At 33.1% G+C, this 17,051-nt stretch overlaps 1 protein-coding gene across 5 annotated transcripts in view; it reads right to left on the bottom strand.

The window, feature by feature from the left end:
- The window catches only part of satb2 (SATB homeobox 2), a 223,698-nt gene that overhangs the window by 57,611 nt on the left and 149,036 nt on the right, over window positions 1–17,051 (bottom strand). For 4 of the 5 annotated variants that reach the window (XM_051930522.1, XM_051930521.1, XM_028807591.2 and 1 more), the window contains one exon: window positions 12,523–12,735. The exons of the other annotated variant lie outside the window; for it this stretch is intronic. In XM_051930522.1, coding sequence (XP_051786482.1) covers window positions 12,523–12,735 — 213 coding nt within the window. The remainder of the gene's footprint in view (window positions 1–12,522; window positions 12,736–17,051) is intronic. 5 annotated transcript variants of the gene reach the window in all.

Raw genomic sequence — 17,051 nt, 5'->3', positions numbered from 1 at the left:
ACTTAGCATAAATTTCAACAATTTTCAAGATAAATTTAATACACTATTTTACATAAAACATTTATTTTATAGCAAGGAATAGTAGAAGATAAATATGTACTAAACTGTTTATTTAGAAAACTCTGTTAAGGCCATATCGATTTTTTAAAAAATGTGTAACATTTCCAATATGTATTTTTTTTAATCCTAAAATCTATTCATTTTCTAAACTGCCTAAGTACTGTAAGTATTGTGGATTCAACTCAATATCCTCTCCCCAATGTATCAATCTCATATATTGTATCCTCCATATTTAAAACTATAATACTTAAAATGCAGTTGGAAGTGAACAGTAAAAATCAATCAATCAATTCATTACACTTTGCTTTCTAAAACACATTTCACAAATCAATCTGTCCTAAAGCACAGAAAAATACAAATCATTGTAAAACATAATAAAAAACTATTCAGAAAGGGGATAAAACACAAAGAAACAAACAAAGCATAGAGACTACAAATATAAAATAAGCTGAGCATGCATACTAAATTATTTAAAGTAAGATCTAACAAACAGCATGACTGAGTGTAAAACAGTACAGTAGGTATAGCATCAGTCTGAAATCAAAATACTGTAAGCACAAGCTTGGCCGATCAATCATGTATATAGATTTAAGGCAGAAACTCATGTTGATCTGTTGATCTGGAAATATTTACATACCCTGTATATTATTTGTAAATAATGTCTAATGTTAGCAAATTTTATTTGATTTTAACTAATCACAGATTAAACATGTTTTTTTTAACACATTTACTTAGTTTAATATATTTCCTACAGAAATGAGGCTGTTGCTGATTACACACACACACGCACACACACACACACGCACGCACACACACACATACATACATACATATATATATCCATGTATTGTTTTCCTCTAACCAGGTTTTTCAATTCAGGTTAATCTAGCAATATAAATTATGTAAATTAAACATCTCTATTGCTATTTAACAATAATAAAAAATGACAGGAAAATCTGCTGAACAGTAATGTGGATGAATAAACCAAATGAGAAAAATAGATATTTGCACTAGATATCCCCAAATGCCATGAAAGCAGCCATCTGTGTGGAGAATATCGTTGAACTGGGCACCTGATGCCAAAAACTATATTATCAGGAGATGCTGCTGCCTGTCCTGCACTTCTAATCGGGTTAATTGTGATTAGGAATGATTGTGGGCATGTGAAACTCCACTCCTGCAGGAAAAGAAGATATCTGCTAGCTAAATGAATTTACTGCTTTGAGCCTCTGCTGTGAGTCCCAAGCAATAATATGTTATTGCAGAGTAAAAAGTAATATCAAGTAAATTTCTTCAGTTCTACTGATTATTTGTTATGCCAAGAAAGAGTGCAGTAAAAGAGGTCACTAATATCTTTAAAAATCATCAGGTAATAATTGTTAACTAATATCAAATAATCTCTTAAGTCTGCCTTATCCATTTTTGCTCCAATTATGAATTAGCCTTACAAAAGGCCACATGCACTAAGTAATACAGTGTGTGCATTTTTTTAACAGTTACAGTCTTTCATAATTTCTTACATTTTGAACAATCTATAGTAAATGTGATGTGATCTCTGCAATTTATATGTTTGATTGTTTTATATATATATATATATATATATATATATATATATAGTGTCATACATGAGCATTGGTGTCTGGGGTCATCCCAGTTATGGTATATCCTGCCGGTGGCACTGCCACTAACAGTCTCCTCTTTTCTCTCTTCTTCAGTATTGCTCATAAGAGCTATCAACCTTAGGAAGCCAAAAAGGCTATATTATTTTTATTTTGCACTCTCATGCACCTATTTCGATTTATATTTGCTTGAAATTAAAAGTGCAACCCTGCTGACACCCCTGCAATTTTTGGGACTCACCCTGTATTCATTCACATTCATATGTGTGAGTAGAATACAATACCATTCCTTTGAAGAGGGTAGAATTTCATTTGAATGACAACTTAAAACACTTATGAAAAAACTTGCCATTTAACTGACTTTAACTTTGGTGTAACTAGAATTTAATGGGGCCTAGTGCAAAAAAAAAAAACCCAAAAACCTGACCAGACTTAAATCCAATTAAAAATGACCACCATTAATGAAATATGTTAAGGATAGATAGATAGATAGATAGATAGATAGATAGATAGATAGATAGATAGATAGATAGATAGATAGATAGATAGATAGATAGATAGATAGATAGATAGATAGATAGATAGATAGATAGATAGATAGATAGATAGATAGATAGATAGATAGATAGATAGATAGATAGATAGATCTTTATTGTCATTGTCACTTTTACAAAGGAACAACGAAGCTGCATATAAGCTGCATAAAATAATTTGAACATTGTTAACCATTTCATTCCAATGTCAAGTAAGCAAACATACTAATAATAGAGCCTTGTGAAACAATAACCATGCAGTCACTATGAGTCCCTCAGCTCCATGGGCGCCAATGCAACTTCCCCACCCATAATGCCTATAGTATATCCACTGCCTTATAGTATCCTGTCAACTTCTCTAAACATAATGTAGATAGTAAAAACTGAATTACCCAAATCCCTCAACATATTTTCAACTATAGTTATAAGTAGCTGCTTCCCTGTATTTTTATTGTATTTTTGTGAAAAATTGCATTTTAACATTTGAGTGGAATATATTAATTTTGATTTACAATGTCTTTTTTGAGAGCTTACTTTAGCTTTATTTACACCTCACATAGTTATAAATATATATTTTATCCAGCAGTGCTCTCAGACAGAGAAAAGACACTGGATAAACATCAGTTGTTACAAGGTCATTTTCTAAGACTGTTGCATATTTCCTATGCTATGCAAAACAGTTTTTTACAGCTGCATTACTGTATAATGTATAAATCCCATTCAAAATACCTGTAACATATTACACACATTGTTACTTTCAGCTACCAAACAAATATTTTACAACTTTCAAAAGAAGTAAAATTTAATATTTTAAATACGCAAAGTCAGGCTAATTAGAAAAACGGAAGAAAACATTAGACAATAATACGATGGTGCTTTTTGTTGAGCAGTCCTTGGGTAACTGAGTGACATGATGGTTACTGCTACACAACTCCATGGACAAGAGTTTAACATCTGCATGGTGCTTGCATATTCTGCCTGCATCCATATGTGTTTCTCTGAGTTTTGTTTTATTTCCTACATCCCAAAGATGTGTAATTCAGGTTAACTGGAAACTCTGTATTGACATTGAATGTATGAATGTGGTCATGTCAAGCCATAAACTGGTGTTCTTCCAGGTGTGCTTGCTTTGTTGAGCCTGATTCTAGTAGCGCAGCCTCAGGCTACCCACAACCTTGCATGGAAATGTGAAATCAACAAACTGAATCGACAGATAAACAGTTATCCTCCTGGCCTCTACACTTAAGAAGTTTATTCCTTTCGTGTATGTCTTGGCCCCTTTTAACTTTGCTAGATGACTATTGGCATCCAAACTCCATTATTTATTTTAGTATTTCCAGCAGAAAGCAACTCTTTTTACCTTTTCCTCAAGTTACTATCACCATCAACAGACAGTTCAAAACAGTTATACTTATTTGGCAACAGGGACATAATAGTGACCACTTTAGACATTATGCTTAATTACAGAATACAACCACTAATTACTGTTTATTGTTCCATTTACATAGAGGGTATCTGAGAGCACTGGAGGCTTCAGAGAACTGAATTCCACTGTGTATTCACATCTAAGAAATTCTTCCTTGGTCTCATAACAGATGACAATGTCTTTCAGTCATTTGGTGCAGAACCATAGAGTGGACCCTTTGAAGCACCCTTAATCTTAGTCTTCTTACTGAAGGACTAAGCCAGTTGTGGACATGTGACTGGAGGCTATCCCAAGCTATTCTCTGTATTTTTTAAATCAAATATATTAACTTACATTATGCTCTACCCCTTTATCTTAGTGTAATAATGTATTATTTAATGGACAATTCTAAAACTGCAGATAAGAATATTTTTCATTATTATAGTTTTACAAGTCTGGTATTCTTTGCATTATGTTTGATATTGGTGGATTATGTCACTTTTTGTATTTACTCATTTTTGTAAGTACTGTCATTGCCTATTTCATAATTGAAGTAAATTGCCGTTTCAAAACACATTGTTAGCAGTTCAACTTCTATCACGTTGAAAAATCTACTCAACCACTCAGTAGACTTTTACAGTACATCAGTTTATCAATATTAACTTAATATATTATTATTGTTTTATTTAGATGCATTTACAGAAGATGGCTTAAGCAAAAAGAATACATTAAAATTGTTGATACAGAAATTTTAGAACTGAACCAGTTACCTTGTGGGTTAAAGTCTACTGCTCTAATCACTATCTCACACTTCTTGCTTTCATAGCTTTACACATAGTAGTTGTTAAGGAAAAATTCATGTCAATGAGAAATGTGTTGTTGCAAATAGCTTTAGCACTCCTTCACTTGCTTAATTTTTCTGTACTGCTCTGAATGATAATACTCCAAGTGCATTTTCATGTTAACTTTATAACTGTGGTAAGTATATTCACTTTTGCATAATTTACGCAGTATTGTATTTTTAGCTATTTTTTGACCCTCCACTGCTGAGAAACTAAAGTCTTTGCAAAGTGCACTTGCAAATTGTAATGTGCACTGTCACTCAGTGCACAGACAGACAGTGGAATAAAGGACATTAGCTCCACATACTTCTTTCTTTTCAAATTCCCCAACATCAAGACATTTCAGCTGTGTGCAGCTTAATTTAACTGGAAAGTTTTAGCTGCCATGTAGGCTTTGCAGTGCATAGTATTTCTGCTTTCAAAATTCAGACATTGCTATATGTTTTAATTTTCAATGATCAGTGCTTCCTTTTAATAGTCAAAAATTCTTGAAAATATACATTTGATTAAAACATTAAAAATTCTATAATGAAGTTATGTCTATGTCAATGTCAATGTCAATTTTATTTATATAGCACATTTAAAATGCTGTGGACAAAGTGCTTTACAATAATAGAATTAAAGAAAAACATACAATTAAAGAAAAACATACAATTAACATGAATAACATAAATAGAAATAAAATAAATGAAGAGATAAAATAAATAATAAATAGAAGTAATGTTACATAATCACAATGAGGAAACCATCAGTATTACTGAAGGTCACGGAATGCAAGTGAATAGAAACGAGTCTTTAATCTTGTTTTAAACAGTTCAATTGTAGATGACTCCTTTATGTGATGAGGTAAAGAGATCCACAGATGAGGAGCAGCAGCTGCAAAAGCCCTGTCCCCCTTAGTTTTACACTTGGTACAAGAGACAACAAGAGACAACTGACCAATGTTATGTGTGTACATAAGGCTGTGCAACATTGTGTAATTTCAGCTGGCATATTTAACAATCATATAATCCTTTATCTTAAAATGTGTTTTCCCAGAATATCCAAAGCATGCCTGTGCAAGGCAGGAACCAACCCAGGGATGGATGCCAGTCCATCATGGACCGCATACACCTTTAAACACATGAGCCATTCTTCATTCAGTGATGATTTACATTTAATCTAGCCTTCTCTTGTTTGGGATACAGAGGAAATTTGACTACCTAAAGACGACCAATGAAGAGCTTTATATTCCACATTAGGTTGAACCCAGGTACCTGGAGGTGAGGCAGCAGCATTAAATACTGTGCCTCAGTGCCACCAAGAACTAACATACACCTTTAAAACCTCCAACAGTAATACTGGATCATTGCAAAATCTAATTAATTTAAATTCTGGTTCACATGCAACTAATTTGCATTAGCAGTATAGCTATACATTCTTCTCATGCCAAACTCTAAACTAACACCAAGAACCAAACAGTAAAAAACTGCATACTTCTTTTTAATATTGTTTTTCCTTTCAATTTCATTGAAATGACAAACATATTTTTTTTGTTAGTTTATAATAAATTTTGATAACAAGTTTACATTTCCTATAAAAATTTCAAACCAAAAGCTTCCATTACAATTGTCTTATTACCATAATTATTATGTAAATGAGAAAATCAACTTTAAATCTAAAAGGTTTAGACTACCTTTCAAATATTCTTTACAGTCTCCCCAATATTATGATTTTTAAACCATGTGCAACTTTAATGTTGATAGATAATTAAAGCTGACATTCAGGCAAAATGTGAAATACCCTATAGTAATCAGTGGCAGTGAGGACCTATTTGCTGAAAAATGAGATCATACACTGTGATATACCATAAATATGAAATAATTACAACTATTATCACAGAATATACAACAAATTAGATACAAACAAATCTCAGTATACACAGATATGAAGTCTGCAAAGAAAAACCATACCAGCATTACGAACTGGGAACATGACATGGATGGCTTATGCTGCAAACAACTCCAACAGAGTCTGTGTGATGATATTAGCAATCGCTACTTCATACTGAGATGAAGCCTTATACTGCAAACAACCTGAACAGAATCTGTGTGATGGTATTGGCAATCACCATTACACAGTACATCATCACTGAGATGGTGCCCATGCAGGTAAGCAGTAATGCCTGTATGGGGTTTCTAATTTATTTATTTTGTAATAAATTCTCTATCCTCATTCTTAAACTTTTTTTCCTTGCTGGTGGGCTGGTGCAAGTCAAATATCTACTCAACCTGCTGCCACACATTCATTTTGTCTGTCTAGTCTGTGAAGACTCACAGCCACCTTCCAGTCCTTACTATAATAAGTGCTTTTCCCTTCCCTACAATATTTTCTCATCTACTCAGTAACAGGCAATGATAAATTTATAATTCTATAACATATTTCAATATTTTCCTTCGGGTAACCCCCAATTTTGATTCTTAAGGTTCCAGGCTGTTCACTTAATTTATTTGGGCTCCCCCTATATTTTACACTTTCCATTTAGGCTTTGTTATGTGCAGCATTTACTTTCAGAATCTGGCAGGGTTGTCCATTTTACACAATCAATTCTTGCTTTTCATAATCATTAATCCTCATAAATTCAGATTTGATGAAAACATTGATAATTCATGACTACTACTTGTGAACAGACTGTCAGACCTTTAGATTGTGCAATACATGTCAGTTCTCATTTTTAATAATCAGTCATCATTTTTCTGAGTTTATTTATTCCATAATAGGAACAACCTATTTGTGCAATCCACCACAGGGCATATGTGAACATTCAGAGACAATTTACAGTTACGCTAAACTATACATCTTTAGAAGACAGAGGAAAACTGCAGACAACCTATGAAAATGCAGGATATGCAAGCATCATATTCCCCCCAGGTAGGGTTTGAACCTATTTGTCTGGAGGCGCAAGGCAGCAGGACGAACTACTTAACCACCACTATACCCCAAGATGAAGATAAACTTAAAAAACTTGTAACAGGATATTTAACAGAAAATTTTGCATAAGTGAGTATTAATTTTAACACATAATATCTGCATTACAACTATAACTACATCTGTCTACATCTTTATTTTTGAATTTGCAGCCTCTGTTTAGCATTGAATAATACCAGAAATGTAATCTGCATTCAATAATTTTCTAAAAGAACAGTGTGAGGCTCCCAAGCCATAACTGCAGCCGTAATTTTTTGTGGAGTCTACAAAGTCTATAAAGTCCACATTTGGTGAATTTATACCAGGAGACTCCTGATATTGGATAAAATAAACTAATAATAACAATTAAACATTACAAACCAATTAGGGCAGCTTGGAAGTCTTGTATGAAATCTAATAAATGCATTAGCTTTTTGTGCTATGGTAAGAGCCAGGAATTTCTTCTTGCCCATTTTTCAGGCAAACAAACAAGTTAGAGAAAATCACATTAAAACCCAGACATGGGACTAATAATATAATTAGAAACTAATTACAAGGTACTTTGCAAAGCATTTATATTCTGCTGTTTGTAAATATGAACAATAAATGACAGACAGGGTCAAAATGTTTAGATGAATATCCACAAGGACTAAAATACAACAATATGCCTATGGTAAATAATACATTGCAACCACACATTCAAAACCACACAACCTAGTTCAGGATTGGGGGACCAGAGTCCTGGCAGCAATGAAATCTGAGCAGAGAATCCTCAGAATCTTACATACTTTAAGACAGCTTTTAGCATGGGTTTTGGAACGAATCTTAAATAATGATTATGGATAAATTTTTTAAAATGAGAATCCAAATATTATTTTAGTAGTGCCATATGACTCAGTTAACCCTTAGATTATTCAAAATGCTTTCATTTACACATCTTATTTTGCAACAACTTCTAAAAGCCATATTTATAAAGGAATTTTCACATCATGATCGTTAGATATTCATTAAAATACTTATTTTAAGCATGTGACTCTTTTAAAAATGTATCTTTGCATTTGTACAGTCAAATTCTTAGCCTAATAACTCTTATTGAAAAATGTATTTTGTAATGAGAGTAGACAAAGCAAAAACATACAAATCATTTATGTTTCTAAACAATTTGCGACCATTTTAAACCAAGGTTAATTCTAAAACTGGAAGCCATTGAGATCAGTAATAACTTATGAAGCTAGACCTCATGATGTAGACAAAAATCTACAAATAACAGAAGAAAGATGCATCTGTAGCTCATCAATTTAGACCCTTGGGGGTCTGCTCACAAAGCATTGATCCTTTTTAGCTTAACATAAATTCTGATATTGTTAATAAAAATAGTGAACTTTAAAAATAACACAAAATTTGTGGGCAGGGTGATATCAAATACTGGCACAATATTAAATATTGAGAAAGCAGCAAAATAATTTCAAAAATATTTCTGCAGTTTAATGCAGATAAATACAAAGTGCTAAATTAAGGCAAAGAGAACACTAATTATAATTGCAAAAGGTATGAAGTTAACCTATAAAAAATGATAGCTTTGACAAAGATTTAGGGATTTATATTGGCAAACGCTCCAGAAAAACAGCCAAAATTAAAGAGGGTAATAAAATGTCAGGTTACGTGGTAAAAACCATTGATATAAATTGAGATATTATGACATCTTGTTTTTCTTGTGTGCTGCCATTTTGAGCAGTGGTTGCTTCAACATTTCAAAGCATGTTGCCCTTAGGTATTGATGTCTTCGTTGCCATGGGATAAAAGTTAAAGTTATGTATGTCCTGGTTATATGAGTTTGCGGATCAATCAAAGAAATTCTCTGCACAACTGTAGTGTTTAGGTATTTGTTTAGTTTAAAAAGATGTTTAGTTTCTGACTATAGACATTAATTGTCTGGTAATGTTTTGGAGTTACAGAACAATCAGACATGCCTTCTATTAACCTATTCCAACTACTGTTGATGTTTTTTTTTTCTGGTCACGCCAGGAATTGGAGATTAACCATAAGGATAATCATAACAAAAACAAAACAATAATTCTTTAACAAAAAAATCAATGTTTATGACTTGACAATGGCTACAGCCCAATGATAGTCGTTATCATTTTAATATAATGATCAGACAGACTGGCACTGGAACACTTCTAGCACCTTTGGTTTTGCTTGTTACAACTGTTCCATAGAGAATGCACACCTGAATAATAAAAACTGCTGCACCACAGTGCTGTTTATAGACTACTGCTCAGTATTTAACAATGTTATTCCATCAGGATTCCTAGACTTGTGACTGAGTGCCACCCTTTCTAACTGGATTTTGGACCTGTTTTGGATTTTACACATGCTACCAAAACCCATTATTGAAGGACTGGCAGCAAAACGTCCTCTGCACTGATCCTAAACGTAGGTGGCACCCCACAGGGTAGATTGTTGCACCCCATGATACTCATCGTTTACCGATGGCTGTGTAACCAGATATGGCTGCAAATCCACTATTAATCACCATAGGGCTGATCACCAACAACTATGAGATGGCATAGAATGTTAAAGTATACATTCTACAACAGTGGAACTCGGACTATAATTGCTTCCTTAATAATGAAGTAGTTGTTCATAAAATTCAGGATGCAAAACACAGACCATACTCTACATCAATGGGGATTCTGTAAAGAAGATCATCCATCCATCCATTATCCAACCCGCTATATCCTAACTACAGGGTCACGGGGGTCTGCTGGAGCCAATCCCAGCCAACACAGGGCGCAAGGCAGGAAACAAACCCCGGGCAGGGCGCCAGCCCACTGCAGAAAGAAGATCACTGATTACCTAAATACCCAATGAGATACTAACTATCATCAAGAAAGCTCACAAACACTTTTATTTCTTCAGACAATTAAGGAAAGCCTAAATTAATCCATCTATGCTCAGCATCTTCTACAGGTGTTCAATGAAATCTATAATTCTTAGCTGGAGTATGTGAATTTCCCCTTGGGGATTAATAAAGTATCTATCTATCTATCTATCTATCTATCTATCTATCTATCTATCTATCTATCTATCTATCTATCTATCTATCTATCTATCTATCTATCTATCTATCTATCTATCTATCTATCTACCTACAGAGTTTAACATTCTGGTACAGTACATTTTAATTTCAGGATCACAAAGCACAGACAGTGTTAAACTCTGCCCAAAATGTTCCGGGAGCACAGCTACATTATGTTCAGGACTTGTATGTAATAGGCTGCCATTCAAATTTACAACAGTTTTATTAAATACTTCTGCCAGCCTGCACAGTCACTTTTCTTTCTCTCCTGTTTTTTTTTTTTTTGTTTGTTTTGTACCATTTATACCACCACACTCAGTTTTTATCATTAGGTTAAGAGACTATCCAATAACTACTAATTAATATAGGTAGTGTACTTACAACTGCATGAGCATTGCTGTTTATAATATAATATAATATAATATAATATAATATAATATAATATAATATAATATAATATAATATAATATAATATAATATAATATAATATAATATAATATGATAGGGGTTCATCAGTGTAAAATATTATTTCCATGCTAAAAGGAAAGAAAGCTAGTTTCTAGTCTTTGGAATTAATATTAATAGTGGTCATAAACTAAACTTGATCAATTAGAATTCTTCCATTCATGTTATTGAAGACACTGATATAAGTAAGAACAACTGCAGTCTAGACAGACTACAGGAACCAATGGTTCATGCAGATAGTCAAGAACAAACTACTGAGTTATGTAACTGATGTAACAATCTTGACATCTTTTTATAAAATATCTGGATGAGGTATTGATTTTGGCTAACCAAACAAGGCTGATGAACTGATTGGACCCATCTCATTTGCTAAATATTTTTCGTTCCAGTACCCAGGACTATTACATTGAAGAAACCAAAACAGCAGGATTGATAAAAACATCTGTGTTGTGATCAATTAGTACAGTGACACAAAATATACATCTGCTTCACATTTTGCATCTTGTTTGTATTTTGCAGCTATATATTTCCTACACTCCTTCAATAATTCCTTGGTGATAGAAAACATTCACATGCATTTGAAACAGTTTCTATATTGTGGATGTGGTTGAACAGTTTTAGCTACTGCACATATTTCATTCTTAAACTGATATCCATTTCTAAATGTGGTACATTAAAATTTTTATTATCAAATAGCATCTTGGGCAAGTAATATATGGACAAATAATTGTCATGAGGTTGCTACGCTTGTCACCACCTTAAAGAAAGCTTTATAACACTGTCCCAGCACAAATGTAAGATATGCAAAACATCTGTAAGAAGCTCTCTCATGGGAAGATATTTTTCTCTCTGCTGTAAATGATGCAATGTCTAATAGCAAATGTGGAGCTCTGCTCAAAATTCCAAATATATTATTTTTGTATTCAAGCTTTATTTGCAGAGATGTGGACATTATTTTAAACACCACTTAATTACAAGAGGTGAGGTAATTGCTCAAAACAGATCAGACCCACCCAGCGCCGATTCATTGCCAGCCTCAAAGCCAGTAAGAAACACACATTTAACTCAAGTAAGTAGTAGATAAATAGTAGATAAATGGCACAGAGAAATCAATTAACAATGAATGTATTAAAATAGTAGCTGAAAAATTGTGACTCTTGTAGCCCTGAACATATAGATCATGTACAGTATTTGTTCACTAATAAAACAAATTTTTAAAAGACGACAAAATGTTTGACAATGTGTTGTTCTAATGTGGATAACCCTGCTTTTGTATTTTTCATAATATGGTGTGTACCATCACTTTGTACAGGAAAAGTAGAAACAGTATTCTATTCAAAATTTTGTGTGCTTATTTTTTTCTGATTGTTATTGATTCTGTTCATGCCAACTTATGAGTTAATTTTTAAAGAGAATAATCCAAAAGGATTTTTGGCAGAGAATGTTCTCTGTCTCCTGAACTCAAACCACACACACGCACACACCCACACACACACACACACACACACACACACACACAGCTGAAAAATATTCAGATATTCTTCGGCCCTGCAGATATACATTTGCTTACCTGTGGCAGGCGGGAACCCCCAGGGCTTCCAGTGCTAGACGGTGGTAGCCCTACTGAAGGGTTCATACTCCGCTCCCTCTCCTCTTGGTAGACACGATCCCGCTCCGCCTCAGGTAGATTCAGGAAGTTCTGCATTGCTTTTAGATTCACTAACAATGACTGTGAAGCTGACCGAGGGTCCTCTTCCTTACGAAGTATCTCTGACAGCAGACCCTAACACGACATAGACGCATTGTTAGAGACAAGAAAGATATCCTTTCTAAAGAAACATATATTGAATGTTTATATTATGTGTTTTTGTGCTTTTAATACTTATATTTGTTTTGGTCTGAGTTTAACATAATTTATTACTGAAAATATTTTTATTGGTATCTCATTCTTGAACTGAAGTGAACTTCTTTTATATATGTAATTTTGTTCAACACAATTAGAACAGATATTACTTAATTTCAAAGTAATTTGCCACCGCAAGTTGGTTGCATCCAAACCTACAATTAAGCCTAATAAATTATATATATGTGACATATGTATTTAACACCACTTCTATAGAAATTAAAGTAAAAACATCAAAAATCATCCAACAGTATAGGGGGAAAAAGTGGATGCATAAAGTTAATTAACTAGAAATGACATAATTTTTCATGGGGGCCTGAAATTTTATTTGAACTAAAATATTAAAATAATAGTAGTGAATAATCTTGTTTTTTTCAGTATTAGTTGTTATTTTATCTTCATTCTTTTTATTTCAGTAATCTCTTTTATGGCTTGGTTTTGCGCCTGCAATGTCTTTTTAATGTTTCTAATAGATTCCTCCTTCTCTTCTTCATAATATTTTCTTCTGTTTCTTTGTAGTTCAGTTTCTTTTCCTGCTTCCTTTTGATATTCAACATTTAGCCCTAACATGGCTAAAGGTAGTGATAAAGATTACATTGCAGAAACAGGAAAGGTTGGTTGAATAATTGGAGTCAAAGATGAAAATCAAAAGAGCAAACTTTCAGTATTCTTTTGATAACCGAGAAATAAAAACAATTAAAAAAGACTGTCTCTGAATAGATCAAAGCCAAGGAGCTTGACTGGGTTGATCACAACAAAGTATGAAACACTCTAAAAGAACTGTATGTCCTAAACGTTTTGAGAATAGAATGCAATAGCCAGAGTAGAACAGGATTACTAAGGTAAGGTACTAAGCTATTAAACTATTGAAAATTTTAAACATACCACAAGCAACACCAAGATGCTGGAAAGGGAAGCTGAAAATATGCAATCTTATACATACACTCATTACTAAGACTGCTAAAAATAACTGTTTACCTGCAAAGGTTTTAAAACACTCATAATGCAGATTAAAGACAAATAAACAGCAATCAATTTAAAACTAAGATTCTGTCTACTATCTTAAATCAGCACGTCACCTATTCAGTCACTTGTCTCCACCACTTCAGTGGGACTGTGACCATTCAGGAAGTTTTCCAAAAAAAAATTGGAAAAATTAGGGAATGTTTGTTCTTTAGCAGTATATACTGTATATGAACCATAATCAAGATAAGGGTCAGAAATCAGTGAATTGCAACTCATGACAAATTTTTATCATTTTAATCCATAGGATATAAACATTGTCATACACACTCAGGAAATTTGATTCAGAGAGTGGCAGACAAAGGTTGGAAATCTGAGACAGAGTAATCAAAAAAGCATACAGAAAACAATGCGTTGAACTATTTTGCTACAGACGAGTATTATATAATACCTCAAAAAAAAAAAAAAGACAAATTCCTTACTTCAAGATTAGAACACACATAAACCTTTAACAGATGACCTGAACCTAAATCATTTTGATCACACCATAAAAAGATACTGGTGCTTAGAATATTCGAAAGTAAAAAAGTAATTTTTTTGCACGACACTTACGAGGCTTCGTAGATTACAATGAAAGGTGGTGTTTAAAATAAGATATATTGTGGCAGGGCAGAAAATGTATCTAAACAGTGCAGAATGTCACATTTGGCTTGTTTTTAGCATCTAGGCTGGACACTGAATAATGTTGTTTGAGATTTTCTTACAAATTTAGAAAACAAGTACGGACCACATACATTATTTTAATTGAATGATGTAAATATTATTCAAGACAGCAGAAATATATGCTAAAATCAAGGCACAAAAGCATGGCCTGTAATTAATCTGGTTGGAAAAATGGTTTAAGAAAAAATGCAATTGTCAACAAAATATATAAATTTAAAATTGGTGTTGTAGAATCCATAAAAAGTCTCATTTTGATTAAATGGTAGTTCTAAGTCAGGAAAGTGAAAAATAGCCAAGTGACAAGCTTATTGGTTCAGCTGTATTGCTTTTGTATCTTTTAATCCAGACTTAAATGAAAAACCTTTATCCAAAGTGACATAAGTATGGCAAGTACATAGTGCAATTGTTTACATGTTTCTACAATTGGAGCTCTGGTAATTTGAGTGATTAGGTTAGAGTCACACAGTAAGTCATATGTTGCCATCATTGTGGTCTATCTATGCTCAGAAATGGCTGTCATTATACTCTTGGCCATGCCCTCTACAGCCCATATGGTATTGACCATATTATTTCTGTGCTAGTTAACTTTGGATATACCACTTAATAATTTGCCATCACATTTTTGACTATTACTACATTTTTGACATTTCTTTTTAACGATTTGCTTTTAAGTTGCTTCTTTTGATTTTAAACCTAACATCTATATTTTTTTAACTGCTCCGTTCCCAACATCTTTATATTAGCTTTTTTTTACTGATTGCCTAACATTCTTCCTCCATTTAGATCATTATATGTCTAAGCCACATATGTGCTTACAAACAGTCCTGGTGAGATGTGTTATGAGTGCTGAAGATAAATTGGAGACCTGGAGTAGGGTGGACTCAATGCGCAACAGACACATAGCACCTGAAGCCTTGAATATTAACCTTCATATTGACTGTAGTGAGCAACATAAGAAAAAAAATGAATGCAGAGGTGGGTCTATTAGTTAAATTCTACTGAATAAAACTGCAGCATAGGTAAGCAGACACCAGGAGGGACAAATATCAGCTGAAGCAGATAAACAGACAAACTTTTAAAGGAAAGAATTGTTTAACAGTATAACAGAGAACCTTCTCAAAATGTTTCCATATATTAAACATGACCTCCATCTCTTCAACACCAGCAATTAAAGGATATGCATCTAAAGTATGTTGCATGATGTAAAAAAAATCACAGTTTATAAATAGCACAAACATGATAAAAGGGACCTCTTTTCATGTTTGCTTTAGTTGCACTTAGGTTAATGTTGTTGTATGCAAATTACATGCTCTGTGACTATTACTGTGCCAGTCCTCTACAAATGTCACTTATATGATTACTCTTAAAAATGTTAAAAGAGAGTTAGTGCATAAAAATGCAACATAACAATGTAACCAATTAAAAACATATGAAATCTGATTAATTTCATATTCATATTTATATTCATATTTCAAGCTTCCCCCAACCTATCTCAAAAACTTAAGTGTCATTTGTGTATCTGCAGACAATATTTTACATTTGCATGTACAGTATATTAAGGAAAGCTGGTTTTATTCCTTGCTTTGGTAAATGTCTTTATTTCATTTTTTAGATTTTTTTTCTGACTTAAACATTCTTAATCATTTCTTCTGCTTCTGGCTTGATAGTAGGATAACCAGATGTACATTTTTAATCTGGACATAGCCTCACCCTTTATAATTTAATTACTACTATTTTTTATTTTGGTTTTCCAAAGATATATTAAATGTTACTTAATTAGTTCTGAATCAATGTTTTTGATTCCACTACACCCTGACACTGTTTGGCCTCTAGTGAAATCAATGTTCTCTGTTCCATTTGTTCTACAGTCCTTAAACTTTATGAATAAAAATAATGTTTTTATTTGTTATTACATTTATTATTTAATGTCTATACTCAAGGGTCAGATCTTAAGAAGCATAAACAAAGCTGCAATTGGTATAAAAATCTGCTTCAGGAGATATCATGGCCACTCACACATCCTGGATGCAATTAATGTCATAACCATTATCTAAGGTGATGCTGTGAAGAGTGTCTATCAATAACAGAGTGAAGTGGATGCAACACATTTAAGTTTTTATCAAGAAGATTCATCAATGCTTCTACTTCCTCACCTGCCTTCTGTTCAGGACATATGCGAAATGTGCTGCCTTAGAAAGGCAAACAGTATTATTTAAGACCGTAACCATTATGTACAACTCCTTTTCTCACTCCTTCCTTCTGGCAAATGGTACATAATCATTGGCACCCACACCAGTCAATTCAAAGAGAGTTTTTATCTACAGATCATAAGGTTATTGAACAGCCAATTAAATCTTTCTCTCCTAATTTACAAGTTGTTTGCAGTATCTTTTTCCATTCAACACAAGCTACCCTCTTACAAAAATTAAATTCTTCTTCTGAAGTGTCCACCCATATTTCAGCAGTGCATGCTGATATACTGTGGAATACATAGCAATATAAACAGAATC

This window comes from Erpetoichthys calabaricus, chromosome 8 (assembly GCF_900747795.2).
Source record: "Erpetoichthys calabaricus chromosome 8, fErpCal1.3, whole genome shotgun sequence".
Taxonomy (NCBI): domain Eukaryota; kingdom Metazoa; phylum Chordata; class Cladistia; order Polypteriformes; family Polypteridae; genus Erpetoichthys; species Erpetoichthys calabaricus.
Note: the sequence above shows the minus strand (reverse complement) of the source record. Positions and strands in the feature narration are given on the sequence as shown.